Source organism: Theobroma cacao, chromosome 3, assembly GCF_000208745.1.
Source record: "Theobroma cacao cultivar B97-61/B2 chromosome 3, Criollo_cocoa_genome_V2, whole genome shotgun sequence".
Classification (NCBI taxonomy): Eukaryota; Viridiplantae; Streptophyta; class Magnoliopsida; order Malvales; family Malvaceae; genus Theobroma; species Theobroma cacao.
In genome coordinates, this window is record NC_030852.1 from 1,572,240 (window position 1) to 1,599,835 (window position 27,596).

The window sequence follows — 27,596 nt, forward strand, 5'->3', positions numbered from 1 at the left end:
GAAAAAAATTACAGATATCACATGAGAAAAAAAAATTATACGTGTGAGAAAAATTGAAACTGCATGAAATATAGGTGATTTTTATTTAAAAAATGAAAAAGTTGTTTGAAATTTTGATGAAATTGAAGAATAATGAAATTATAAGAGCCAAAAAGAAAGATTTTATTTTCCCTTTTTGCTACTCCTATTTCAAGGGGTTTTACTTTTGAGTAATGATAAGGACTAAATCGCACAGTTGAGATAAGTTTAGTGTCTTTTGGGGGCATTGAGATTTTATTTTATTTGACTGTCACATTTTAATATGAGAACAGCCGTGTCACCTTAGAAAAAAAACCCCACCGTCCGCAGCAGCCGAGCCAACATAAAACCCTAAACCCCAAAAACCCCATAACTTTTCTGTTCCTTTCTTTATTCAAATCTCTTGCTTCAAACAGAGGGTTTTTGTAAATTCAAGAGCGAGATTTCCATTGTTGTTCTTTTTGAATTGAGTTAGCAAATTAAAGAAGAGAGATGCAGCACGACGAGGTGATATGGCAAGTCATCAGGCACAAGCACTGCAGTTTCATGTCCAAGTAAGAATCTCTTTCAAAGCAATCAATGTCCCTTTTTTTCAAGCTTTGATCAGTTCTGGGTATCATCATTTTATGATGGGTTTTTGTTTTTTGAATTGGTTCTTGTAGGATCTCGACTGGGATCTTCTGTAGAAACCCTTATAACGTCACTGGGATTTGCAATCGTAGTTCCTGCCCTCTTGCTAATAGTCGCTATGCCACTATCCGTGACCACGATGGTAAGTCAAGTGATTCTTTCCTTGTTGAGAAAATTGGAGAAAACAGAAGAGGTTTAGGCTATGAAATTTTAATGTTTGCTGTGTTAAACTCAATTTCTCCTGATACATGTGTTAAATTCAATTAAAAAAATCTGTTTCATTAGTTATGAAAATCGAATGAAGCATCTTGTTTTTGTAAATTGGTTAATAGTATTTAATTGCTGTGAAATGATAGTAAGTGGGTATTCCTAGTGCTATGTGTTTATATTCGAGTGATTGTTCTGCCATGATAGAGCATTTATGTGGCTTACGGGATTTTGCTGTCATGGACTTGTTCAGGGGTCTTTTATTTATATATGAAGACTATCGAAAGAGCTCATAAACCCAATGATTTATGGGAAAGAGTAAAATTGCCCCGAAATTATGAGAAGGCACTTGAAGTTATTGACAAGCATCTGGTATAGCCATCGTTTTTCATGCTTTAGTAATGCCTATTTTAATTTTTTGTTTCTTAACTTTGGTTTATCTGTTGCTTAACTGGCCTTCGTCTTTGCCCTTTTCTTGTCATTAAGATGTATTGGCCGAAGCTCCTTGTGCACAAAATAAAGCAGCGTCTCACAAAAATGACACAGATGCGCATCCGCATGAGGAAACTTGCCTTGAAAACAAGGTTCCCTTCAGCTTTCGCTTTGCATTACTTTTTGTTTCCAAAGTTTATTTGGCAAGTTAGTGGGTAAAAAATCAATGAGAAGAACTTTATTTCCAAGAATCTTACCAATGGTGGTTGCTAAAAGCTTCATTCATGTATTTCATTTCAATCCTCAGATTTTGTTATGTGTTTGATATACTTAGCAGGGTGAGTGTTTTAGTGGATTTCAATTTTCTTTATTATGTGTTTGATATACTGAGCAGTGGTGAGTGTTTTAGTGGATTTATATTTTCTTTATTATGTGTTTGATATACTCGGCGTTGGACTTATTGGTGAGTGTTTTAGTGGATTCCAACATGGATGTACTTGTTCAATTTTGGTACTATTTTTTTCAAAAAATTTATTTTTAATAGACATTTATTAATTTCTGCTGGATCATATATTTCTCTTTTTCATTTTCAGTTGTTTATTATTTTTCATTTGTCCATAGGGAGAAGATAATGACTACACCCAGAAAGGAGAAGAAGAGAGAGGCTAGAAGGGAAGAAAAGGCTGAAAAAGCTGCAGTCTTGGATAAGGTTATCATCCGCTTAATTGCTTGTCCTGAATTATCGTATCTTCAAATTGGTTTTAACTAATACCTTTGCAGACAATTGAGAAAGAGTTGCTTGCACGGCTCGAAAATGGAATTTATGATGGAATATACAACCTTCCCTTCAATAAATTTATTGAAACTCTTGATACAGATGAACTGCAGGCTGAGGATGAAAATGAAGAGGTTTGTCTTATGGAACATGTTGTTCTATGTATCATCCAAGCTTTTTTGGATTTTCCTTTTTCCTACCGATAATTATTTTGGGAATAAGCAGGAATCTGAAGTTGAGTATGTTGAGGGAAACTTTGAACTTGAAGAGGAAGATGATATAGAAGATATGGGTATGAAGAATGATCACATCAGTAATGGTATGACTTTTGTCTATGTTGTCAGCATTTTTGTGTCATGTGATATCGCATGCCACTTGCATGTATAGGCTTACAAATGCATATATGCTACTCCCTATTTGTTTTTTTTTTTCTGGTGTCATGTAGTGTCTTTTTAAATGGTGTGAAGTTAGTTGTATGCGACCATAAGCTGGTTTCATTATTCTGAGAAGGGATAATGTCACATTTGGTCCCTGTACTTTAAGAAAATGTCTAATGTGGTACCTGTACTTTAAGAACTAAAACTTTCAACTTATTTCTCCATCCCTTGTTTCTAAAACCAATCAACTGTAAAGTCCTTCATTTTGCCTTATTTCCAGCACTTAATCTGCATAAATAAACCAGTCTAAAATCCCCTTCTGCTTCAAACGAAGAAACAACCAAAAAGCCTCACAATCTCATTTTTACTTCACTGTCTTGGCAACCAAACATAATTCTAAAACAAAAATAGGGAGGTAAAATGTATATAGGTTAAGTAAATATAAAAAGGAAGAATAAAAAGAGAATGGTACCTAGGACAAGAAGAACAAAATCTTTTAGGGATTTTGAAAGATAGAAATTGGGGTCTTTTTTGTGTTTAGGGGATAAGTTGTTTTTATCTTTCTTCGTTAATTAAGTTTTTTCCGTAAGAAGTCTGACTTAAATCTCTCTAATATGAAGATCGAATGAGATCTTGACATATGGCATCCATAGGTGTGCCACATATGCAACATGTGCCATACACATGTACATATTAACTTGGTACCAAATGATGATGTGGAAATTCTTTTGCCACATGTCAACTTTTGGTTGGTTGAAGACTATGTCAGTAGCTCTTTTTAACCGTGTCAGGAGCCAGACTACATTGCTACACGGAATGAAAGTTTTGAATACCATGTTGAACATTTTTTAGTACAGGTACCACATTAAACATTTTCTTAAACTCTAGGGGCTCAATATGATATTATCCCTTCTGAGATAGATGATATGTTGTCAATCCCACTGCCTGCCATGTGTCTAATAATTGAAATGCTGCATATTCAGTTCTGCTCAAATAAGTTGAAATTTTTACGCAGATGAGGTGGCTGATGATGATGATGAAGAAGAAGAAGTAAATGCAGTTAAAGTGCGAAGAAGGTCCAAGTCTGAGAAAGATGAACCTGGTAAAAAGCTGAAAAAGAAACCAAGGATCCATGTTGAGGTAAGAATCCTTACCAATATCATGTAGGTGTTCTTATATTTTCAGACAATGTTTCATGTGATAGTCCTTCAGCGTCTATTAGGCGAAATTTTGCCTGGTTTTATTAAGTTGGTGGTTATACATCTACATGTGTTTGTGCAACTATCTTATTAGCATCAGTAACAAAGATTTGAACAGTGTGGTTTTTGTCAAAGGAACCGAAAATGTATACGAGCACCAAAACTTAGATGTTATATATTGGTCTTTTGTCATTTCTGGAAATAAACATTATGTTGGTGTCTGGAGGTCTTGGAAAATGCCATATACCAATTCAGTGTAAATCTTTTGGTTCATGGCTAGTAATAGTTCATGGTTTTGGTTACAAATTAACATTGGATTTCATACCCTGAGATGGTCCTTGAGCTCCACTAAGTCGTAACTGCAATTACACTCAGTTGGTAACTTTTGTTTCTTTGAGACACTTTTTATGTTTTTAGTATCTCATGACGTCATTCCTCTGCCATGTGTTTAGGAAAAAAGCTTCATTTAGTGAATTTTTTGTGTGGATTTCCCTGGTCTTAATAGATCTGTTCATTTGCTTTTTATATTTGCTATCATTAGTGACGTTATACCACTTCTTTCCAGAATATGGGTGCTAAGAAATTCCATTTCTATTGTATTTGCTTTTTATCAGGTTGAACATGAAAATGGTGCTGAAAGGCAGAAAGCAACCTTTTGAGTCTCGGTAGCTCGTTCCATCAATCAACAAATACCATGAAGGCTGCATATAAGGTAGTTTTTTGAATGTGTGTCATCCTCCTTCCTAACAATATGCAGATGAGGGAAATCCAAAGAGGCTTTAGCATAACATGCAACCCTCAAAAAGTTTCAATGCCACCTGCCCCCTTATCCTTTCTGGCTAACGAAACAGAGAAAAGAAAGGAAAGAGGACAGAAGGAAGAAAAGAGAGGGACGAAGAGTTTTGACCCCTTTTTTTTTGTTGGTTTATAGAGTTGACAATCATGTGTTAAAACTAGTTGTATTTGCTTTTTAACTATGCAAAGGAATGTGGGAAGTTAAAGATGTTTCCAGGCTAATACAAACTGAGGAGATAGCTAATGCACATTTTTTTTTCCTTTTGTGTTAGAAGAGGTGTTCCATTTTCAATTTTGCATATCAAGAATCTATCTGAAAACTATCTGGAGGCATGGTGACAATACCTACTCCCATCTCCAGTGAACAAATCTTCAGTTGCTGCCATTGTTGCCATGTTTATGCTTTGGAGATATTCTCTCTTGCAAAAAAGAAAAGTCCTTCTAAAAGGGTTTTAGATTGTATCATGGAAAACTATAGAAATCTAGAGTTGTATGCAACTGCTTTCCTGAATTTCCAGAAGGAACAGATTCCATAGTGACTGATTTGACAACTCATCTGATTAAATGAATAAAAATATAAAACTTAAAACAGTAGGTGACAGCAACTTTTATCTTATCAGAAAGAATTAAATGATGCATAATTTTTTCCTTTTAATAAAAATAAAATTAATACAGTGTCATGATTAGAGACAACAATAGGGTATTTAAGCAGTAGGGTCTATTTAATTAGGATAAAGTTTGAGTAATAATTTTTAAATGTTAATGGGATATTTATAAGATTACGAATATTTTGATAAATAATAAAATTTAGATATAAATATTTAAAAAATAATAAGTACTTTCTTCCTTGATTAAATTAATTTTTATTATGAAAAAAAAAGGAAAAAAAAACTCTCTCACTTCATCCAATGGGGGGTAATGTTATCATAACGCCAAAGCAGAGGATCACTTCGAAAACTCCGCTGCACTCTGAAAGGAGTGTAATTTTGCAGAAAGGCTTTTCCATTTGCCAAATTCCCACCCCATTCTTCGCCCTAGAAATGGATCCGAACCCGAAAAGCTACCCGCTCCTCTCCTACGTCATGTCTCGCCTCCCTTCCATTGGACCCTCCAAACTCGCTTCCGCACCGGACTCCGATCCCGGCTTCGACCTCGAACAACCACCGCCAGTGCCTAACCCCTCCTCCCCATCCTCGTCCACCAACCCGCCACAAATCGTGGACCAAATGCCCTACTTATCCCATCCCAATGTCCTCGCCTCCATGGCTCATTCCGTCTCCGACGTAGCCCAAACCCGCTCCGTGCTCCAAACCTTGGGCCCACGACCTGACCACGAGGTCGTCGACATGGCCCGGTCCAAACTCGGCGAGATCGAGGCCGGCCTCTCCAAATCCCTGGAAGAACTCGTCCTTTCTCCTCGACCCGTCGACGTGGATCGACTCGAGTGGCGGTCCCATTTGGCCGACAAGGAGCAACAGATTCGGCAACAAGCTGAGAAAGAGAAGTCTATTTACAAATCGATTTTGCAGTTGGACGAAATGCACGAGGCGTACGGGAAGCTTCTGAGGGAAGCGGAGGATAGGCTGGTTAAGATTTATGAGAAGGCGGGAAAAGTGGCGGAAAATACGGAGGTGGTTGAGGAGGTAAATGCAGAGGTTGTTGGGGTACTTGAGGAAGCGCAAGGGAGAGGATTGGAAAGAGTGGATTTGTCTGGAAAGAAACTCAGGTTTTTGCCGGAAGCCTTTGGGAAGATTAGCGGCTTGGTTTTGCTTAATCTTTCCAGTAATCAGCTTGTGGTCAGTTTTTCTTGCTGCAAATTTTTTTTTTGAGAAATGATATTGGATTTCTTTCTCTTTTTAGAGTTATTGAATTGGGAATGTGATTGGATAAGGCTGTGGATTAAGATAGAAATCCAAATAATTATGCAATGCAATTATATTTGTTTCCATTTAAAGGAAAGTTGAAAATTTAAAGGATTAACATATCAGCTGCTACTGTAACTAGTGAAATTGTCATCTTGTAAGTGTATTTTGTTTAGGCGCCAGATTGTACATTTAGGCACCGCATTACAATGATTGACTATCTTACTTGGGGTCAGGTGTGAGTGTGGGATGATGGTATGTGTCCGACACGGATAGGGTTTTCCTTATATTTGGTTATATTTGGATTGTCGGACCTCCATACCTATGTTTACCGAATATGTGTCTGACATGGGTACTTCGAGGAAAATGAAGAGTGGAGTTCGGAGCAACATTGCATTGCACTAGAATTTTGAGAGTTTGCATGCGATTTTGGACATTTCTGCATTACTCAGTTAAATTTGGACAAATGGAAACATGTACTAAGTACAACCATAAGCTACTTGGAACAGCTGGATCTAGAATCCTTCAACATTGAAGGAGTTATTCAGTAATCAGTACTTTGGATTAGACAGGTGGAAGAAGCAGTTTCCTATTGTCAGTTTTTCTGTTATGTTATTCATATGTTGATGCTGTAACATAGATTTCAATTTGGCAGAAGGGATATCAACTCCCTTAACATCTTGATAAATATATTGCTTTCTAATGATATATATACTTCTGTTTTATGTTCACTTGTAAATGATCAACTGGACTTGTAGGTTCAATATTCTTATGAAAGATGCCTACGTTTTTATGACTTAACACTGTGCTGTAGACATCAGATGTGAAAGTTGTAACCTAATCCAGGTTACATGTTTTTGTCAGATAATGGTTATCTTTAGATACAAAGACTTGTCTCTGCTCTCATGATGGTGTAATTAAAACTGATAAAGTTAAGCGATCGACTTGTTTTGTTATAGGCAAGCAGTATGAATTCTGGGTCTTGATTCTTTTATGCATTTCCCTTGCATCTGACTAACCTGTTTGAGGAAATAGGTTATCCCTGACTCAATTGCTGGATTAGAAAAACTTGAGGAACTGAACCTTTCTTCGAATCTTCTGGAATCACTGCCAGACTCGATTGGGTTGCTCCAGAACTTAAAAATCTTGGATGTCTCTGGAAATAAACTGAATGCCTTACCTGACACCATTTGTCATTGCAGGTAACGTTAGTTTCTTATAAAATCAAACATTGTTTTTTTGGCTATTATCCTTTGCTAAAATTTGATTTTTCTTCAATTCAGGTCTTTGATAGAGTTGGATGTGAGCTTCAACTCCCTGTCACACTTGCCAACTAATCTTGGGAATGAATTAGGAAATCTGCTAAGGCTTTCATTTCATTTGAACAAGATCCGTTCCCTGCCCACTTCTGTTGGTGAGATGAGGTCTTTGCGTTTTCTGGATGCTCACTTCAATGAACTTTGTGGCCTTCCGGATGAAATTGGGAGATTGACAAATCTTGAGATCCTCAATCTGAGCAGTAATTTCACTGACTTGAGGGAACTTCCAGACACAATTGGTGAATTGACAAACCTTAAAGAGCTTGATCTCAGTAACAACCAAATTCAAGCTCTTCCTGATACATTTGGTCGGCTTGACAAGCTGACTAAACTCAACCTGGAGCAAAATCCCATTGTCATTCCACCTTTGGAAATAGTAAACCAAGGGGTTGACGCTGTCAAGACTTTCATGGCTAAAAGGTGGCTTGACATACTTGTGGAGGAAGAAAGAAAGTGTATGCAAGAAGTAAATGAACAGGCACAGACTGGGTGGTTGACACGCAGTACCTCTTGGTTGAAGAACTATGCTTCAGTTGTTAGTGAGAGAGTTTCAAGTTACCTTGGAGCTGCTGAAGGATCTCGTAGGGACCCTTATCTTGATGAGCCGCGATGATATCATTGTTAACTACTACATTCCACTTCGCTGCCAACTTCAATTATTGAAGGTTTCCTCATTTTTCCTTAAGCACCAGTTCCAGCTTCTTGAGTTGAAAAGCTAACAAATTTTGTTCTCATTCTGACTTCCCAAACTCGAGTTTTGCAGAAAAATAATGTGGGAAGAACCGTACTATTTATATATATATTTTTATCATGGCTTTGCTTATTTTAGTCAAAATAGAATTTCTCTTAATTACAGAGTTGGTTGGGTTGGTCAGATATCCTTTTCCTTCTGTTGCAATTCCTTTTCATTTCTGAAACCGATTACAACTTCATAATACTAAGATTGCATAAATAACATGGAATTAGGAATGATTTTTATGATTCTTCAGATCAAATTTTCCTTTTCAAAGTCACCTCAGCTGCAAAAGTGTGATACCTAGCATAAACCTGATTACCCTGACGCTTTTTCTTTCCTCCTCCTTCATGATGGCAAATCCATGGGGATGCTAGAACCATAAACTCTCTCCCTGGCCTTCCCCGCCTGAGAAAAGCAATACAAAAAAGTGTGAAGGAATCGGAAGAAATGAAACTGTTACAGTAATTTTTACTACTAGAGATTATTGGTATACTTCTAGCTCCCAGTTGGTGCGCATGGCAATGACTAGAAGCAGAAATGCTTGCAAACCACTCCCACATGTAATTCCAATCCAAAGTCCCTGCAAAAAAAAAAAAGTGATTCAGTAACACAAGAAAAACCCATTAAGCCTTTTGAATTTGACATTGATTTTTTGGCTTACTTTTCCTCCAAAGTGAAAGACAAAAGTCAAGATGATAGCTGAAGGAAGCCCCAGAAGATAATAAGATCCTAGATTTACATAAGCTCCAACCTTTTGCCAACCACACCCTCTAGCAGTACCTGTATAAATGTATTTGATCATACAAATTTGTTGGCATGACTTCCACTAATATATGGAATTGAATTGTTTGGGAATCAAGTGGTTGATCAAACCTGACAGAACACCCTGGATTCCGTCCATGAAGTTGGATAGAGCTAGCACCGGCATCACGGATGCCAGATATCTCACAACTTCTTCTTCATTGGTGTACAGATAACCCAAGGTTCCCCTCAATGCAACTGCAATTATGCTTAGTGACAGACCTTCTGTTACTGCCAACAACATCACAATCTTCACTGCAAGGCGTGCAGCTCGTGGTTTGCCAGCGCCGAGTTCGTTTGAAACTCTTACGCTAAGAGGGAGATGAAGATTAATTGGCAGAATTCATTAAGGTAAAAGCGATTGAGAATATCTACCTTACTGCACTGCCAAAGCCAAAGGGGATCCTGTAGACTACTGAACTTATGTTGAGGCTGCAGGAAAATCAAATATCCAAGTTAGCAATACAGGATTAATGCTGAAGCCATAGCTGAGTAGCTAGTTTGAAATTCAGGAAACAAGTTGCTTGAACATTTTCAAAGTTCTGAATCTGAAGGGATTTTTGTTGACTTTTGCAGATGCATGTCAGTGGAAATTAGGGGCTGAATTCATAAAGTGTTATTTAGAAGGAAATCCTGAAGACAAAATGAGTGGCATGGTGGACAGAGCTTCTGCATGCAGGCACTTAATAGGTGATGAAAGTATGGCAAGTGGAATACGAAGTGAAAATGCTAACCTGACAGACATCATTGATGTTTCTAGCTTTGGATTCGGAAGAAGACCAGACATGAGAACTAAAAATTCGTAGGACCAAAATTCGAGGCTGGAACACAGTACCCCCAAAAAAGAAAAAACAGATTGCATGATTGCTAGTGCTCTCAAAAGGCGTACAAAACAGCTCATTTCAGTCATGAAAACAAACAAAATCGATGGTTCTGATGCTTATGAAAATCAAACTCACCAGACCATAAGAGCTGATGGTATGCCTAGCTTGAGAAAACTGACAAGGTTTCTCCTGCCATCCTTGGAGAAACCTGTCCAGGTTTTCTTGCATGTGGGAGAAAACTTGATGTAGATGGCCAAAATAAACACATTGATCCAATAAGAGATAGCACTCGACAGGGCAGCGCCTTGATTGCCAAAACCAAGTCGAAAAATCAGTGTCCAACAAACGAGGATATGAACTAAACTTGTAATTCCTGTACTTATCATCAATGGAAGAACATTATTCTGAGTTTGCAAGAATCTCAGCTGGCACTGCAGAAGGCCATAAGGAAGAATGCTGGGAATCATCCACCGAGCATACACACCTGCACGCATCGAAATTTCTGTATCTTGCTTGAGAATGGTGAAAACTTGCCCTGTGAAAGCCCAAATCAGGGATATGGGAACGCTCACAAGTGTAAGAACAAGAATTGCTCTCTGCATGTGAACTCCAAGCATGTGATACTGTCTTGCTCCATAGGCCTGCCCGCAGAAGGTTTCCAGTGCACTTCCCATCCCAAGCTAGCCAATAACAAATGAAACTTAAAAACGTCAAAAACGTACTGTGAAGTTGCAAAGTAAGCCAACATTCTCGATTAATTTGACCACCTTTCTATTCCATTAATGACATGGATTGGAAACCGAGGATACCAAACGAAATGGACATGTGATATATGCACAAACTAAGAAAAGGAAAAAAAGGTTAGCACATGCACAGGAAGAAGAAATTAGAAGCTTTACCATGAAACTGAACCCTGTCACCCCAGCAAATGAAGTAGCCATTGAAGCACTTGCAAGGGAGAGCTCCCCTAGATGGCCGACAAACATGACCGATATCATCAGCAAACTGTACTGCAAGAAACTGACCACAACTAGAGGTCCAGCCAGCCTCATTTGCTTCTTTAGCTCTGAGGTTATCTCAGCTTTGTTGCAGCTTCCCTTACTCAAACTCACACCCTCTCCAGGTACCTTTCCAGAGACTGGAATCAGAGGGGATTCAAGAATACCTATGGAGTCTTCGTGTTCCATCTCTCCTCCTCTTTTTGTTTCTTGAAAATTTGAAGAAACACATTTGAAACGTTTATTTTAAAATCTTGTTGGGCTATATTTCATAGTCGTATCCTTTAATATATATGTGCAAAAATGCATTCCAGTTCATATATTTTTTAATTTTTTGTTAGGTGTTAATGTCATGACTCACAAGTGGTTGCAAGGCTTAAGATCCGGCACGTGACACTATGGCATTACAAGTTCTAAGTTTTATTTTCTAACATTCACCCTAAGTTGGGGAAAAAGAATAGTGAAGAGTTTAGATAGCAGTATCGTGCTGTTTTTCCACCCACAGTATAATGCTTCAGCAAGTAAAAGGAATGATCAGCAACAAAAAGCAAGGCTTATGAAAGACAACACATGCTTAAGTTAAAATTTGATTGGGAGAAGATTCTTATCTAAAAAGAGTATAAAGTATGAGTTGCGAGGTCCCTTTCCTCTTGCTAAGCAATCTCAATTCATAGGCAAGGTCCAGTAGCAATTATTTCTTCAGTCAAATCTAGTACAGAAACGAGGGTGTCCCAATTTGCCTACTTTTGCCAACCATCCTAGTATTGTTGTTTTTTCCCAGTCAAAAGTAGGATTTACCTATATCTATGTCACTCACTAGTACAGTGAGAAGGCGTGTCTAAAAAGCCCAAGAAACACCTTGTGGCGATCTAAATATATGTGCCACTACATAAAGATGAAACGAAAAGAGAGCATGATCCTAACAGAGATAAGGCTTAGCCGGAAAGCACTGATAACAGCAAGACAACATACAAGCATCACGCAACAGCTCGAAGGAAAATAACCACTCATTGGATTCCCCCACCTCTAGGCTCCCCTAAACTGAATACGGACGGTGCTGTCAAAGGGAAGCCAGGGCCAGCTGGTATTGGGGGAGTTCTAAGGGACGACCAAGGCTTCATAAAAGGTACACTTTCCAACCATATTGACATTGAGGACTCAAAGTTTGCTGAATTCCAAACCATCCGGGAAGGAATCAGATTTTTCCTTCTTTCACTAGAAGTGGAAAGCAATTCTTCCAATCCCATCAGTTGGGCCAAAGACCATAGCAAGGTCACATGGCACATGAAAACCATCTCCAATGCCATTGAAGCTTACTCATGAAGCTGCACTGGAATCTCATTCAAACACATCCTGCGTGAGGCTAGCATTGTGGCTGATGGATTGGCTAAAGTGGGAGCCACAAGAACAAATAATTTTAGTGCCTACTTCACCGACTCAAGCAAAGGTGAAGCCAGCTAGTTTCTGTCTTTCTCAATTTATGACTTGCCTGGTAAGATGAGTTTTACTTTTAAATTGTTGTAATAAGAACAAATGATCTGCTGTGTCTTGAGGCTAGATGGTTGATTATGACTTGATCGTTGTTTTGTTTATAGGCACATCAGGACTCCCCTGATTGCTGCTCGTCCCAATTATCCGTTATCCATATATCCATCATCTTTGCTTTTTGGTCAGAGGTTAAGGAATGGAGTCTTAAGTGTTGCTCAATGGTGACGGAGCACGTAACCATATGTCCCGCCAAAAGAATACTGAGGAGCCATCTCCAATAATCCATCTTAATCCATCTAGAGGCATCAAAACCCACCAGTCCCTGTACTCCTTTTATAGAAGGAAGATTAACAATGTTTTTCCATACTGCTGAAATCCTCCATGTGTTGTGTACAGTTGGCAACCAACATTATTTACCTTCACCATATTTCGCTGTAATGAGGCGACGCCAAAGAGAGTTATACTCCACTCCAGATCAGCACTGCCATTTTTTGAAGTGCACTAGGTTCTTTTGGCGAAGGTTTGATATACCAAGTCCCCAAATTGCCTAGGCTTGCAAATTATGCTTCCTTTCTTCCTCTCACTATGATAAGATGAATACATGCTTCATCAATGTCATGTTGCTGTCTAGTAAAAGTATACATCCCCATATCGTTAGCAATACCTGCTCAACGAACAGAAATCTTTTGCTCTCATTTGGTGTCCCTAAACTTTGAACCCTTTAAACTCTAATATGAAAAGTTTTAGGTACATATAACACAAAATTATGAAAAAATTATCCAGTAGAGGTAAGAAGATTTCAAAGGTTGGCAGCGGGCTTGGAGCCAACGGGTCAATGGAGCTGAGTGGTTAGCCCTGTAGAGAGACAAGGTTCAAGTCTTGCTCATGCTTCAAACTTTGGGGGTTATTTCGATTACAATGGAAAAGAAAAAACCTTCAAAGGCTTAGCAAAAGAAAAACAAAGCCTTCCTGGTCATCCAGGCCAATGAAAAGAATATCTAGGACCCATCAGGTTTTCTGTCCAGCACTTATACAGATCTGTAGGAATCAGGATCATGCGAAGCTAGCTACTGTATATGACATTCAAAACGGTACCTACATGAACACGAATGGTTAAATATATGAGAAAGTTCGCATCTCCTCATCAGAATTTATACAACTCAGCTGAGATTTGTCTTACACTTCTGATGATAGGCAGCCAAGGTTGTCTTAGATTGCTTTTATTATAAAATTAGGATTCTTATTCTCTCTACCGAAAATTTCACAGGCAGAGTTAAAATGTCTTCACACCTCTATTTTCTTACATATAGATTAATGTAACTTGTGATGAGTGATGACCCTTCAACTCAGTTAAACATTCCCATATGTGGATGCTCTCGACAACCATTTGCATTTAGTCATAGCCATGAGAACCGGAAGGAAATCAAAATCCGAATAATTGCATTGTTGTCATCTGCTTGATTTTCCTCAAGCCAAGGAAGGACAGTGATTTGAGGTTGTTCCCTAGTTGGCAATCTCGTGATGCAGCGTTTGGACGATCTTGATTGTATTATTACCCAAATCCAATCCGGAAATCTGCAAAGATACCCTGGAATTCTAACAATCTATAACAAGAAGGAGCCTGGAGGAATGATCTAACCTCAGTCCAACATGGGCCTTTTCTTCCCCACGCTAGGATTCCATGGCAAACCACATGACCAAAACATTGATTCATCTGATGTAATTGCCATACAATTAAGCTGCATCATTAGAAAAATGAACTTAATCCATATCCTATCAGGAATCTTTGTTTTGTGCCATGTAACTCTCCTTTATTCACCTTCTAAAAGTACACAGTAAAATCAGCGTGATTGGTGGCCTGACACAAATATCGTTTGATTGTGTTCCCAATTTGGTGGCTCTCCTCCCCAACCCTCCCATGTGCAGCACATGCTTTCCAATTCCTTTCCAGTTCCATTAACCCTCCATAACCAACCTCATTATTCTAATAAAATATAATCCACATTCTCACTCCCAATCATTCAAAACAACCCCAAAAGAACCCTATCCTTCTTCTTCTCCTTCTCCTGATATTCTGATCTTCTTCGATTCTTCTTCCCGTTGAACAATAACGACACCCTGAATCAGATGACTTTGTTGTTCAAAACCAAACCAACCCTGGCAACATTCCTGTTGTCTCTCTTCCTGTCCTTATGTCTAATCCTGTTGTGTTTTGATCACCTTCACCACGCAAGCAGCGGCCGCCTGTTAACTCTCTGCACGCTGATCTTGCCAGCCGCGGGGGTTTTGACGGGCGTGACATTGCTGGTTGCTGCTGCGCGTGCCGCCATGGTGACTTGGATCACGGTGCTGGTGTTGCTAGCCTTTGCAGGCAAGCGGAGGCGCGTGCTTGTTCAACAGGGAAGGAAGATCACCACCGACGTTGCAATCTACTTCCTTGCCCATTGCTACGGTGAATGAACATGTATTAATTCCTTGTTTACTATCCAAATGTTTTTCCATGCTTGGGATTATCAATTAACAAGAACCCAAGATCCAAAACACATGTATAGTAATCCTCCACTCTCTTTAATTACTACCAGCTAGTTGCAGTTCTGTTTCCTCACGGTCCCTTCTATTTTTTTTACTTGTTAAGAGTGGACTATGCTTTCATTTTGCCTTTTTCTTTAATGGACAAAATTTTAAATTATTTTAAAAAATTTAATAATTTTTTATTTTTATTGTATTTAATAAATTTTTATATTTTTTATTAAATAAACTTTTATAATTAACGGTTAAATAATTAGCATTAATTAAAATATCTTATCATATTATACGCATGTGACATTAATGTAGAGTATGAAAAATATCACATAATCATAATAATATGTCACGTTATTATTTATTATGATATCACATGTCATGTTAGCATAATATACAATAATAAATTACATTTTTGACTAAAACATAACAATTTGATAAGTATTAATCATAGGGTTTAATTGAATTATGCTCTTTTTAACATAATTACTTTTAAAAAATTTAATTATTTAAATAAATTTTTATTTTTATTAATTATTGACTTATTATCCAAATGTTCATGTAGTCCTCACGTAATACATTAAAATTATTATATCATCACGTCACATCACAATTTCTTAATTTTAAATAATAATCTCATTCGATATAGTGAAAAAGAATAGAGTGAGAAAATAAGTTGTACTTAAATTATTTTACGTATTTTAATAGTTCTATTCTTTTCTACGAGTTGAGCTCAAAGAGTAAAGAAATTAAATTAGTATTACTATATATTTATTATTTAAATTTATTATTATAGCAAATTAGTTTCAACCCTAACCCATGGTGTCTTTCTACTTGTAATTTAGCTTTCATATATGTCTTTTATTTATTTAATATTATATATTTAAATAATTTTAAATAAAATAAATTACAATTAATTTAGACAAAGAGTAAATTTGACAAGAGAGCTTCTTACTTTCACAAAAACTCTCAAAATGAGAGGATTTGTTCTTCAAGTCCCATCAAAATGTTGAAAATTTTATCAATTATTAAAATTGAGATAATTAAGGAAAAAATATTAAATATAAGAGATTAAGGATCATTAGATTAAAGCTAAAAGGATAACATAACACATAATTAAAGTGATACTATTTTTTCCACATATGTTGTGAGGTGTTAAGGAGAGGATTCAAATATTACCAATAATTAAAAATGATAATTAAGGGAAACAAAATTAAACATAAGATATTAAGGACCATTAGATTAAAATTAAAAACATAAGACACAATTAAATTGGTACTATGTTTTCAAATTCCAAGACTTTGTTTCGAAAATAGAAATTTATAAATTTTTTAATAAAAAAGTTAAATTTAATATTTTATTAAAAGCTCATATCAATTAAGCGATCGATCATATTTTAATAAAAAATTAATTATGACTTCTTAAAATTATCGAGATAGGAAAAAATAAGACATCTATTATATCTTGATGAATCAAGCAAGTACTCGAACTTAAATTCTTGATATTAACTAAAATTTTGACTTCAATCGGACGGTTGAGTTATCGAATTAGCATATTCCAACAATATTAAAAATCATGGAATATAATTTTGATAAAAAATTATAAAATTTTTTTATTGTCTGTCTTTTTTAAATGTCACAAAATTATTTTTTTACACACATTTCAGTTCCAATCCCCTGCGGTCAATGCCAAACCCCCAAACCCCGCACCTCATACGTGGCAAATTTTAAATCACAGGATGATAAGATAACGCAATAGAGAGTCCTGATGAGATGATACCACAAGCGCGATAGTGTCCTGATGAGATGATACGATAACGATTGGGTTCCTTAATCACGATGGTAAACCCAACCAAAATTTTCTTTGGAAGAAAGAAAGTCAATGGGAAATTTCTTATTGGCCAAGCCACTCGTGATTCTATAAATAAGCCGAGAGGGCTTTTGTTTGGATCGAAAAAGCTTTTGCGAGAAGGAATTGCGGAGAGAAACTTAGGGAGGAAGAAAAAGGGGAAACCATCAAAACCTCAAAAGATCGTTTCGTGTAGAGTTTTCTCCGAATTAATCGTTTGGGAGACTTTGAATTGTTGATCTTATTGTGGGTTAGGGTTTTTTTTTTGTAATTTTTTCTCGTTTAGGGATTAAAAATTTTGTAATCTATTCTCGTTGGCCGAAATTCATCTCCTTATTCGACGTCGACGGAATGGAATCCAATCTCGTTATCAAGGTTTGATTTTTTTTTCTTGTACTTATTGAAAATAGATTGATCGTTCGTTTTGGGGAGGTTTTGATTTGGTCGGAAATTTTTGTGATTTTGGAATAGTGAACAGTGTTGGACTGTAACTTAAAACTGCTCGTTTTCTGTTTGTTGACGGGGAAAATTGGGGAGGAACATGGTAAAGTATGATTCTTTTGTTTTGTTTTCTCCAATTCGGGACTGTGGTCGTTTCCGTACTGATTTGTTATGATTATTTTGAACTGTGATTATTGCGTTTACTGAGCTTTGTAAAATGTTCTTTAACATGCAATGAAGGCTTTCTGCCTTGGAATTATGATTCGATTTCGTGTCTATCATGCACGTGTGATGATCTTCATGTCTTTTCCAGGTTGAATTCATGATTAACCCTCGTTTTTCCTTTTAAATTCATTGAATTGATCTCTTGTTTCCCCTGATTAATTACTGCTGCTGAAACTTGAATTGCAATCTGTTGTTAGACCATGATACTTTTTTTATATATATTATTATTTTTTATTTTATTGTTATGTAATGTATACATTATCTTATTATTTTTGCTTTGCAAATGTTATGGAGACAGGTTAAGTATGGAGATACTCTAAGGCGTTTTAATGCTCGAATTGATGATGCTGAACAGCTGGATCTTAATATGGCTGGACTGAGGGCCAAAATTATTGGGCTTTTCAATTTTCCTGCTGATGCTGAACTTACTCTTACATATATTGATGAAGATGGGGATGTTGTTACTCTTGTTGATGATGATGATCTGCGTGATGTGATGAGGCAACGTCTTAAGTTCTTGAGGATTGATGTGAAGCTGAATAATGATAAGTTTGGTAAACTTTATACTGGATCAAGCGGAAGTTCTACTCCCTTAAGATCCCCATCTGTACAGCCTCCGTTGGCAAGCTTTAATACTGGAGCTGCTGATGTATTGAAATCTGTGCCAGAGCCTCTACATGATGCTTTAAGTGAAGTTTTCTCAAAGCTGTCCTTTGATGTTACTTCGAAAGCTGCATCTGCTAGTCCGGTGCTAGGTGATCTTGTGGAGTGCTTGTCTAAGATGGGTCAATCCTATCTGAGTCCTGTTTCCCAGTCTGGAGCTGGTGTTAATACAAACATACCTGTTCGAACTTCTGAGAGCCCTAGTGCCCCATCTGCCCCAACTGATCCCAATCCTTCAAAGGGTGCTGGCTTACGAGCAGTTTTGCCAAAATGTACAGCTGATGACTCAAGTTGCGAGGCTAGCAAGGAAGCCAACAATGGAAATGCAACGAGAGGTGTAAATGTGCCTGCTGCTGTTGATTTGAATGTTGATCCTCCTGCTGATGTCAACCTGACTGGATGTGCTACCATGACCTCTGGATCATCTGCGTCAAACGTTTTTGCTTGTAATGACAAGAAAAACACAAAGGAGAGCAATAGTCATAACAAGGGGAAGAGTGTTAGCTTGGATACATCAACTCCCCTTGTTGATACAAGGAAATATTATCCTATCAGTGGGATGGGTCCTTCAAATGAATGTCCCTTCAGTGGAGTGCCAGTAGCAAACGACCCTGTTGTGCCTCCTTTTTTATACCATCCCTTTAGTCCAAGTAAAAGGAGTTCCACTCATGAAAATCCCATGTTTGGTACATTCCACAAGGGAATTCAATGTGATGGTTGTGGGGTTCTTCCCATTACTGGACCTCGGTTCAAGTCCAAAGTGTAAGAAATGTTTTAAGTGCTGATGATTCCTTTCAGACTCCCTTTTTATTGTTACTAACTGAACTTCTCTTTACTTGGGAATACAGAACAGACGATTATGATCTCTGCAGCATCTGCTTTTCCAAAATGGGAAATGAAGCTGATTACATCCGAATGGACAGACCTATGCATTACCGGCATCCACGGTGTTTCAGGGCATCAAATGATCATGTAATTTCCTTAGCTGTTTGCTTCATAACTCTTATCCTCGTTTTAATGACATCTGATGTGTTCCTATTTACAGATTTCAAGGGCTGGTGGGCCAGCACTCCTGCATATCTTGAGGAATCGTGCAATGAAGTCAGCTCGGCCTAAGGTAGACAGTCGCTTCATCTTGGATGTCAATGTACTGGATGGGACTGTAATGGCTCCATTTACGCCATTTACAAAGATCTGGAGGATGCGCAATAATGGTACTTTGCCCTGGTGTGGCAGAATGCAACTTGTCTGGATTGGGGGAGACAAGTTCAGTGATGCAACCTCAGTTGAGATAGAGGTAGAGTGTTTTATCTTTTGTATTAATTGCAGATGTGCTGTTTCATGTGTGTTCAATGACTTCATTATGATTTTGTTCAAGGCTGTGCTTAATTATTTGTTGGTCCTCCCAACTTGTGACAGATTCCTGCTGATGGTATACCTGTTGATGGGGAACTTGATATTGCCGTTGATTTTACTGCACCACAGTTGCCTGGTCGATATGTTTCTTACTGGAGGATGGCATCTCAAACTGGCATGAAGTTTGGGCAACGTGTTTGGGTTCTCATTCATGTAAGTATTTTATTTTCAATATGGTTGATATGCTTTGAGATCTTTTATCTTTTGACAGTTCATTTACTTTTGATTATGATTTGTTAATACAGGTTGATGCTTCCATTAAGGAATCTATTAGTGATAACTTCCAGGGCTTGAACTTAAATTTGCCCCCTGAAAGCAGTGGCCTCAGAGACTCTGAGATTGTAGATATGAATGTTGATCTCGTTACAGAGCTTTGCAACTCTAATGCAGGCACTGAGCCTCTGGAGCCCATGGTTAATGACCAGCCAGCAAAGGAGCATACAGTAAACAATAGTTTGCTGCTTGACAGTGATGTCCCAATGCCTGTTCCTAAATCTTCATCTGTGACTTATCCCATCATTGACCAAGGTGTCTTTGTCCCTGTTCACCGGCCGCATACATTATCTTCACCTGCAGCATATCCCAACATTGACCAAGGTGTCTCATCTCCTGCTTTTCCGCACATTCCGTCTCCGTCTGTGTCTTATCCCATCATTGATCTCTTAGAAGCAGCTCCTGCTGGACCCTTTCAAGCACCACCCCCTGCAATATGTGTACAAGCACCATCTCCTGCTAGACCCTCTCAAGCACCAGCCCCTGCAATATGTGTACAAGCACCATCTCCTGCTGGACCCTCTCAAGCACCAGCCCCAGCAATATGTGTGCAAGCACCATCTCCTGCTGGATCCTCTCAGGCACCAGCCCCAGCAATATGTGTACAAGCACCATCCCCTGCAATAAGTGTACAAGCACCATCCCCTGCAATAAGTGTACAAGCACAATATCAGGAGGACATTGAAAATGAGTCTGTTGAGCAGACTCTACTTAAGGAACTTGAAGAGATGGGATTCAAGCAGGTTGATTTGAACAAGGAGATCCTGAGGATGAATGAATATGATCTGGAGAAGTCTGTTGACGATCTTTGTGGGGTAGCTGAGTGGGATCCAATCCTTGAGGAGCTGCAGGAAATGGTAAACTGGCTGCAGAAATCATCTTTTTCTTTTCTTTTTTTGTTTTCCTCTTCTTGATTAGTATGTACAACATTGGGCTGACAGTGTTCTGAAATTGGCTGTTGTGTTGTTGTGCGCAGGGTTTCTGTGATGCGGAAATGAACAAGAAGCTGCTGAAGAAGAACAATGGGAGCATCAAGGGAGTTGTCATGGATCTCCTCACTGGTGAAAGGGCTTAAGTGAAGGATAATGTTCCTTTCTTAGGGATATGCTATACATAAATAAAATCAACAGTGCTCCCAAACCATCTCAAGTAGCTGCTTTTAGTTTTCCAGGGGTGTTTAAGTTCTGTAGCATATAGGCCCAGAGGGGCTGTTAACATTTTGCTATTATTGTCTGAAACTTATAATTATCTTTATCCTATAAATATTTTACACCCCTCTTTCTTGAAAAAAGAAAAAAAAATGGTTCATTCCTAGCAATCTTTAGAATTTAAAACAATATTAAATTCAGAGTATTCAGTGCATAATTATATTTTTCTTACTGTTTGGTGAATGGTACATTACATATATACTCAGCAAAAGATATATTTTCTTCTTTTCTCCCCTCTAAGACAGCAAAATGACCAAACAAAAGCTTGATCATTTATCTTATTAAGCAAGGAATAATGAAGTTCCATTTTAGCTAAGAATTATAGTAGATAGAAACCTGAATTAAAATTAGTAGTAAGTGATATGCACATATTCTCCTCTTCCTTTGCTTATTGAGTTTTGAGTTAAACAAAAGCATTATAGTCATTATAAAAGTATCAATTTTGATGTATTTTATATTAAAATTTGAAAAAAAAGGTTTATATTATAGATATTTAATTTTTAATGTGAAAAAAATAAAAATATAAGAAATAAATTTATAATATAGAAAATATAATGGTATTATGTGTCTACAAAATGGAAAAAATATCTTCATTTTGAAAAAAAGAAGATGAGTATAAGCTATAATTTTATCTTCACCAAATATACGTATATGTAATAATTATCTTTGAAATCACATTATTTTTAATTTAATATGATGGTGCCAATGTTACTTTTCCATAAAATCCTTTTGATTCCATAATAATGTTAGTAATAATTTTTAGAAGCAAAAAGTGGGTAGCAAATGTAATACAGTACCTTAATAAAGAGAAGTGGTTGATTAGTATTAGGAGTAGCATTTGTCTCTAAGAAAAAGAGAGGGCAGCTAACTATGAACAACAAAGTCAATATGCCCCAAAGAAAAAGCTACACCTGCTTGGGCTTTAGCTTGAACACCAGAAGTAGAGTGAAATACAAGTAGGGGGGAAGGCATTAGCCGGTCCAGGCATTTCTTATTTAATGGGGGGTTGTCCCCATGTTTGACAAGATCAGTTTCCACGTGCTTTTGATTAGTTTATGGCTCCCACCCCCTTTATTACAATATTTCACAAATACCTCTCTCTCTCTCTCCTTCCTTTTCTTTATTGAACACACACTCAATCCTCTCCCATGATTCTGTCTCTAGATCAACACTGTTAACTGTTAAGCCCCAGTTCCCTTAAAAGATTTAAATAAACTCAAATTCCCCCATCTCCCCATTTGTTGACTTAATCATAATTTAAAGCTCTCTAATGATTCTTATGATGCAAAACTAGAAAAAAAAAAAAAGACCCAGAAAGGAAAAGAAAAGTTTTGATGAAGATTTGATCTTGTTCTCCTTCTCTTTTCCCCATGAATTTTCAAGACATTTACTTTGGACTTTCAACTTTTTCTTTCCTTCCTTGCTTTATTTCCTGTTGTGTGTGTGTCTCTCTCTCCCTCTCTCTCTATCTGTTTTCTTCTCTCTTTAACCACTGTACACTACACGTGGGGTTCCTTTCTTTTGCCTCCTTCAGGACATTTAAGCCATTAAACTCGTGAAAGTTTGATTTTTTAGGAGTGGTTTTATCAAAAACACAACACAAGAAAATTTTACACCAGAGCATGTCTTGTGTAGCTTCTTCTCTCTCTATTTCATATTGTCAGCGTATCCATGTAATGTGTCTGTGGTGAATTAGCCTTCAAAAAGCTTTCCTTTCTTTGATTTTGTCGTGTATGTTTTTTTTTTTTACTAATTAATAAAAGGATAAACTTTTCTAATGATTACTTGCTAGATATAGATGTTTGAGCTCTTTCCTGTTTTAGAATTATGGAATCTGGGAGTAGGTTTTACTCAGCTGATGAGTTCAAATTGGATGCTAAATGGTTGATTGATCCAAAGCATCTCTTTGTTGGTCCAAGAATTGGAGAAGGAGCTCATGCCAAAGTGTATGAGGGAAAGTAAGTTTGCAATTTTTTTCTCTTTTTGTGGTTCTTGGATTTCTTGTTTTGTATATTTCTGGGCAATGCCTTCACTATGGTTTGCAACTTCTTCTTTGTACTCTCCCTTTGGCAAATTCAGTTTCCTCATCATTATTTTGTTCTTTGTTTGTCTCAAAATTTAGCAATTGGGAATTATTAATCTTTCTGATTTATTTGTGGGTCTTTAGTTTAGCTGTTGTTCTACTCATTCTTGTCTGAATTATGTTATCTTCTTTCCCCATTTTGTCTGAAACTTAAATTTGTTTGTCAAACGGAAAATTGGAACTCCTTATTCTTCTTGTAAATAGTTAGAATTTCATTGAATTATATTTAGTTGTAACTGCTGAAGCTGGCTTGAGATCTTAAACCTGATTTGAGTCTGTTTTATCTGGAATTGGATTTTAATTTTGTGTGCAGCAATGTCGCCCTATCTCACTCAACTTTCTTCTTTTTTTTCCGCCTTTTTGGGTTTTATGGTATGCCTTGCAGGTATAGAAACCAGACTGTTGCAATTAAAATACTTCATAAAGGAGAAACTCCTGAGGAGATAACCAAGAGAGAAGGACGGTTTGCAAGAGAGGTTGCGATGCTGTCTAGAGTTCAGCATAAAAACCTAGTGAAGGTTGACTTGCATCTAGTCCTCTTAGGATTGTCACCTTTCTATTGGTGCATCATTGTACTTCCAATTATATATAATTTCGCTCAATTTTAACTGTGAATGTTGAACCCTTGTGTTGAACAGTTTATTGGTGCCTGCAAGGAGCCTGTAATGGTTATAGTTACTGAGCTTCTGTTGGGGGGAACCCTACGAAAGTATTTGCTGAACATGCGGCCTAGGTGCTTAGACATGCGAATTGCTATTGGTTTTGCACTTGATATTGCTCGTGCTATGGAGTGCTTGCATTCTCATGGGATCATCCACCGTGATCTGAAGCCTGGTAATCTTCTCTTTCCACATTCATGTTTTTGTGTTTGGAAAGTTGATTAGATGGATAACATTTGCATTTTGCAATATGGAGACATGCACCATTTTGAATGCAAGGGAACATCAGGTAATTGAATCAGTTGCTTGACTGGTGGTGACTTTATTGAAATCTTTCATCTCTAAAAACTATGAAGGGATGCAAGAAGGTTAGGTAATTAATGCTACATGTTTGTGTTCATCTGTTAGATATGTGATTTAATGGAGGATATTAAAGGCGGAGGGAAGACTAAAGAAGATGTGAGGAACATATTAAACTGCTGTTCAGGCTTCAGAATGATAAGATGGTTTAGAGATAATACGGACTACCAAGTTTTTTATTGCATATAATTCTGATGCAGTTGTTTGGTGACAGGACACCTATAAAAGCCCCTATAGTATTGTCATTAGTAAAAAGCAATTGCACCCAATAAATTTGAAGAAAATGCCATGGACTGGCTTCCAATTGACACCCATTGGAATCTCTTTCAAATATTGATTTCACTTGTTCTGTCAAAGATCACTGCAATAGGTTTCAAACATTACTTTTAAGGCTATCAAGCTGGAGTATGATTGTTTTTGTTTACGAAACTAGGGTATCTGGTTTTCTTTTTTGTCTGTATGTGTCTTCTTTCTTGTTGCTTTGCTTTACCTGTATAATGGCTACAATTAATATAATAACATTTGACTTAAGAGACAATTAGCTGTGTGAGTTTTCTTTTATTTGTTGCAACTTGCATTAATCCTGCTTAACTAGAACTTAGGCTCATCCACCTTTACTGCCCCCTCAAACAGGCGGGAAAATAGAGAACTTCATTGTTGTGTGCTATGCAAATGATTCAGCATAGCACTGGGAGGGCATGATTTTGACATTTAAGCATACACAATTGCATGTCAGCTTGAATATTCACCATATCTGGATATTCTCTCTGCAGAAAACTTGCTTTTGACAGCAGACCATAAAACGGTTAAACTAGCAGATTTTGGCTTAGCTAGAGAGGAGTCACTGACAGAGATGATGACTGCTGAAACAGGAACATACCGCTGGATGGCTCCAGAGGTACTTAACTTTTCATTTTTAGTTTGTTCTTCAATCCTTTTCTACCAAACCACTAATTAATGAGTGATTGCATGGCTACATTATGGCAGTTGTACAGTACTGTCACATTAAGGCAGGGAGAAAAGAAGCATTACAACCATAAAGTAGATGCCTACAGCTTCGCGATTGTGCTGTGGGAGCTTTTGCACAACAAACTGCCATTTGAAGGCATGTCAAATCTTCAGGCAGCATATGCAGCTGCTTTTAAGGTAATACTCTCATATAATATATATATTTTTTTATATTGATTGATTAAAGTAGATGTAATCTTAAGCTTTTCTAATATTGTTAAATGCAGCTGACGTTTTGGGATGTTTTGCTATTCAGAATGTGAGGCCTAGTGCTGAAAACCTGCCAGAGGAATTGGCCATCATTCTAACATCATGTTGGAAGGAAGACCCAAATACTCGTCCTAATTTCAGTCAAATAATCCAGATGCTCCTAAATTATCTTTCTAGTATTTGTCCTCCTGAACCAGCCATTCCTCCTCGGATTTTTGCTTCAGAGAACGCCATATTGCCACCAGAATCTCCAGGTACAAGCTCATTGATGGGAGTGCGTGATGACTCTGGGGAAAACCCCAAAGCAAATATGGTAAAAAAGCGGAGAAGTTTCTTCTTCTGCTTTGATCAATGCTATTAGTTCCTTAGAGATAGAAGAAATGACAGATACTTTTGTCCTAGTGGGAATCAAATCAAAAAGAAGCTGAAGAGGGCTCAGAAAACAATAGGGCCCTCTTGCCTGACAAGTACACCCTGATAACATCAACAATATTTTTTTAGATTAATAAATTGCATTTTTAAGTGAAAGTTCAATTCAGTTGGATGAAATTCCAACAATATCTATCTGATGTTGCTATCATTTTCCTCTTTGAGTGCTCATAGTTCATAGTTGGCTTATGTCTTCAGTGACTAAAATATGGGAATTGGTCAGTTGGGGGGGGTTCATTTCCTTGTTTAATGATGAGATGTAGAAATTTCAACTTTAGTTCCTTGAGGAAAGGGGAGAAACAGATTCTGTTTGATTTGTTCGATGAAGTGTCAATCACTCTACAAGAAAGCAACAGCACCTCAGAAGTCAGAACCCATTTCTGCCAATCTTTGTCCGCTAATCAAGGTAGAAATGCAAGCACTAGTCCACCTCCCTTCTTTTGCATTCTTGTAGGCACTTAACTATCAGTATGACTATTGCTTTAACAAACTGTCAAGTAAAGAAATACCAGTCTCACCGTGGACATTGGTTTGATTTTTCATTGGAGTGAAAACTTATTTCTGAGTCTCTTTTTCCTGGAAAACTTTCCAGGGCACGTGGAACTCATTTTCATACAAGGAATTCTATTAAAAGTGGAGAATACTTCTAATGCAAAATAGACAGAGTATTGACCCTGAATTTGATAGAGTAATTACTTCACCATCATGATGTTATAAACCACAGGAAGGGTTTTCTTATAAATCGACAGAAGAAAATAAAATTTAAAATCTACCGACATGATTATCAAAACTGACTTTTTTTCAATTTCTTGGAATAGAATTCAAACTGTTTTAAACAATTTCACTCTTTTAAGGTATAATGATCGCGGGTTGTTATTTTTTAAAAAAAAACACTAATTTAAAGAATATTATGCAAATTTATAAATTTTTCAAATCTCCTTACCTACTCATGTGAGATTGAAGTATTCTATCTATTTGGCCTTAAACGTTTGACTTGTATTACAGTCCTTATTCTTTTTCAAATCGTAGACACTGCCGTATATATTTTGCATCCCATTAGAATCATGGACAATATCTGCAACTGGACACCCGTTTTGGGCTGAGATCTTTGGTGGTGTTGGCATAGGTGCAAGATGAGGTTTTTGGGCTTTTTCCAAGGTAAATGGTAGTTATGGCAGTTATATTTTTGGCGGGAGAAAGGAAAAGTGCTGGGATTGAAGTTTGGATAGGCAAAGGAACCAACAACCAACTCAGTAAAAATGTTTCTGATTGAGAAGACAAAATGTCCTAGCTGCCATCTGCAGAATTTTCCAGTGAAACAGCTCCAAGAATACATGCGAGTTAATTATTTTTTCTAATGCTAATTAAGATTCTGCAACTGTTTTGTTTGAAAATCCTTGGGGGGTTGGTGTGAAACGATATTGACAGCCATTATAGATTTATGATCTTTTCAGGCAAAATTCCTGAGGATCTGCTTTCCAGGGTATTATCTTTTGGGCTCGGATGACTGTGTTTCTTTTTCCAGCCAGTTGAGCACCCAAAAAAGTTTGTGCAGTTCACTATCCGGGAGAGAAAATCTGATATTCCTAGATCAATAATGCAGCAGGGGCATGGTATCAAACTTTGAAGAGATCCTCCGGGCATTCCTTTTTTGTTATCAGTATTTTATTCCTCTCTGCATGTGGTTGAGTCTAACTGAACCTGAGTATGTTTTGATATGACATTATGATGGAGAGAACCAGATGCAATCTTATCATTTGCGAATAAAGGAAAATTCTCTGCCTATAAATGT

The 27,596-nt window shown here is 37.3% G+C and overlaps 5 protein-coding genes and 1 long non-coding RNA gene across 9 annotated transcripts; 5 read left to right on the top strand and 1 right to left on the bottom strand.

Moving 5' to 3' along the window:
* LOC18604029 (protein MAK16 homolog) lies at nt 349-4,689 on the top strand. Its single transcript, XM_018116737.1, has 9 exons — nt 349-572; nt 681-790; nt 1,109-1,227; nt 1,342-1,439; nt 1,909-1,996; nt 2,068-2,196; nt 2,288-2,381; nt 3,455-3,579; nt 4,253-4,689. The coding sequence occupies exons 1-9, from the start codon at nt 511-513 to the stop codon at nt 4,295-4,297; spliced, it is 870 nt and encodes a 289-aa protein (XP_017972226.1). The 5' UTR covers nt 349-510; the 3' UTR covers nt 4,298-4,689.
* LOC18604030 (plant intracellular Ras-group-related LRR protein 9) lies at nt 5,313-8,488 on the top strand. Its single transcript, XM_007036322.2, has 3 exons — nt 5,313-6,229; nt 7,331-7,497; nt 7,579-8,488. The coding sequence occupies exons 1-3, from the start codon at nt 5,342-5,344 to the stop codon at nt 8,225-8,227; spliced, it is 1,704 nt and encodes a 567-aa protein (XP_007036384.2). The 5' UTR covers nt 5,313-5,341; the 3' UTR covers nt 8,228-8,488.
* On the bottom strand, nt 8,684-11,264 carry LOC18604031 (protein DETOXIFICATION 16). 3 transcript variants are annotated; one of them, XM_018117978.1, is made up of 9 exons: nt 10,875-11,262; nt 10,460-10,655; nt 10,111-10,279; nt 9,886-9,972; nt 9,527-9,583; nt 9,224-9,462; nt 9,012-9,130; nt 8,844-8,930; nt 8,684-8,755 (listed from the first exon to the last, which is right to left on the bottom strand). In XM_018117978.1, the coding sequence occupies exons 1-9, from the start codon at nt 11,160-11,162 to the stop codon at nt 8,696-8,698; spliced, it is 1,302 nt and encodes a 433-aa protein (XP_017973467.1). In that variant the 5' UTR covers nt 11,163-11,262; the 3' UTR covers nt 8,684-8,695. The 3 variants fall into 3 exon arrangements, with proteins under 3 accessions (XP_017973467.1, XP_017973465.1, XP_017973466.1); XM_018117976.1 differs by having other exon boundaries at nt 10,111-10,655; nt 10,875-11,263; XM_018117977.1 differs by lacking the exon at nt 9,886-9,972 and having other exon boundaries at nt 10,111-10,655; nt 10,875-11,264.
* LOC108661406 lies at nt 11,876-13,079 on the top strand. The gene is made up of 2 exons (XR_001927201.1): nt 11,876-12,465; nt 12,569-13,079. It is a non-coding gene; the product is annotated as an uncharacterized LOC108661406 (long non-coding RNA).
* Nucleotides 16,726-21,217, top strand: LOC18604033 (protein NBR1 homolog). The gene is made up of 7 exons (XM_007036325.2): nt 16,726-17,204; nt 17,794-18,920; nt 19,007-19,130; nt 19,204-19,455; nt 19,578-19,727; nt 19,820-20,704; nt 20,824-21,217. The coding sequence occupies exons 1-7, from the start codon at nt 17,181-17,183 to the stop codon at nt 20,920-20,922; spliced, it is 2,661 nt and encodes an 886-aa protein (XP_007036387.2). The 5' UTR covers nt 16,726-17,180; the 3' UTR covers nt 20,923-21,217.
* On the top strand, nt 22,102-25,968 carry LOC18604034 (serine/threonine-protein kinase HT1). 2 transcript variants are annotated; one of them, XM_018118538.1, is made up of 6 exons: nt 22,102-23,013; nt 23,524-23,656; nt 23,777-23,972; nt 24,931-25,055; nt 25,145-25,303; nt 25,393-25,562. In XM_018118538.1, exons 1-6 carry the CDS (start codon nt 22,883-22,885, stop codon nt 25,426-25,428), a joined length of 780 nt encoding a protein of 259 aa, XP_017974027.1. In that variant the 5' UTR covers nt 22,102-22,882; the 3' UTR covers nt 25,429-25,562. The 2 variants fall into 2 exon arrangements, with proteins under 2 accessions (XP_017974027.1, XP_007036388.1); XM_007036326.2 differs by having other exon boundaries at nt 22,109-23,013; nt 25,422-25,968.

Excerpts from the sequence above, each read along its gene's own strand:
- LOC18604029 (XM_018116737.1), top strand. The coding sequence starts at position 511 with ATGCAGCACGACGAGGTGATATGGCAAGTCATCAGGCACAAGCACTGC. Across the intron at positions 1,228-1,341 it reads AAGTTATTGACAAGCATCTG|ATGTATTGGCCGAAGCTCCT; the intron begins GTATAGCCATCG and ends CTTGTCATTAAG. Across the intron at positions 1,997-2,067 it reads AAGCTGCAGTCTTGGATAAG|ACAATTGAGAAAGAGTTGCT; the intron begins GTTATCATCCGC and ends ATACCTTTGCAG.
- LOC18604030 (XM_007036322.2), top strand. The coding sequence starts at position 5,342 with ATGGGGGGTAATGTTATCATAACGCCAAAGCAGAGGATCACTTCGAAA. Across the intron at positions 6,230-7,330 it reads TTTCCAGTAATCAGCTTGTG|GTTATCCCTGACTCAATTGC; the intron begins GTCAGTTTTTCT and ends TTGAGGAAATAG. Across the intron at positions 7,498-7,578 it reads GACACCATTTGTCATTGCAG|GTCTTTGATAGAGTTGGATG; the intron begins GTAACGTTAGTT and ends TCTTCAATTCAG.
- LOC18604031 (XM_018117976.1), bottom strand. The coding sequence starts at position 11,162 with ATGGAACACGAAGACTCCATAGGTATTCTTGAATCCCCTCTGATTCCA. Across the intron at positions 9,584-9,885 it reads ACATCAATGATGTCTGTCAG|CCTCAACATAAGTTCAGTAG; the intron begins GTTAGCATTTTC and ends ATTTTCCTGCAG. Across the intron at positions 9,463-9,526 it reads GGCTTTGGCAGTGCAGTAAG|CGTAAGAGTTTCAAACGAAC; the intron begins GTAGATATTCTC and ends TCTCCCTCTTAG.
- LOC18604033 (XM_007036325.2), top strand. The coding sequence starts at position 17,181 with ATGGAATCCAATCTCGTTATCAAG. Across the intron at positions 18,921-19,006 it reads CCTCGGTTCAAGTCCAAAGT|AACAGACGATTATGATCTCT; the intron begins GTAAGAAATGTT and ends TTGGGAATACAG. Across the intron at positions 19,131-19,203 it reads TCAGGGCATCAAATGATCAT|ATTTCAAGGGCTGGTGGGCC; the intron begins GTAATTTCCTTA and ends TCCTATTTACAG.
- LOC18604034 (XM_007036326.2), top strand. The coding sequence starts at position 22,883 with ATGGAATCTGGGAGTAGGTTTTACTCAGCTGATGAGTTCAAATTGGAT. Across the intron at positions 23,014-23,523 it reads GCCAAAGTGTATGAGGGAAA|GTATAGAAACCAGACTGTTG; the intron begins GTAAGTTTGCAA and ends TATGCCTTGCAG. Across the intron at positions 25,056-25,144 it reads ACCGCTGGATGGCTCCAGAG|TTGTACAGTACTGTCACATT; the intron begins GTACTTAACTTT and ends ACATTATGGCAG.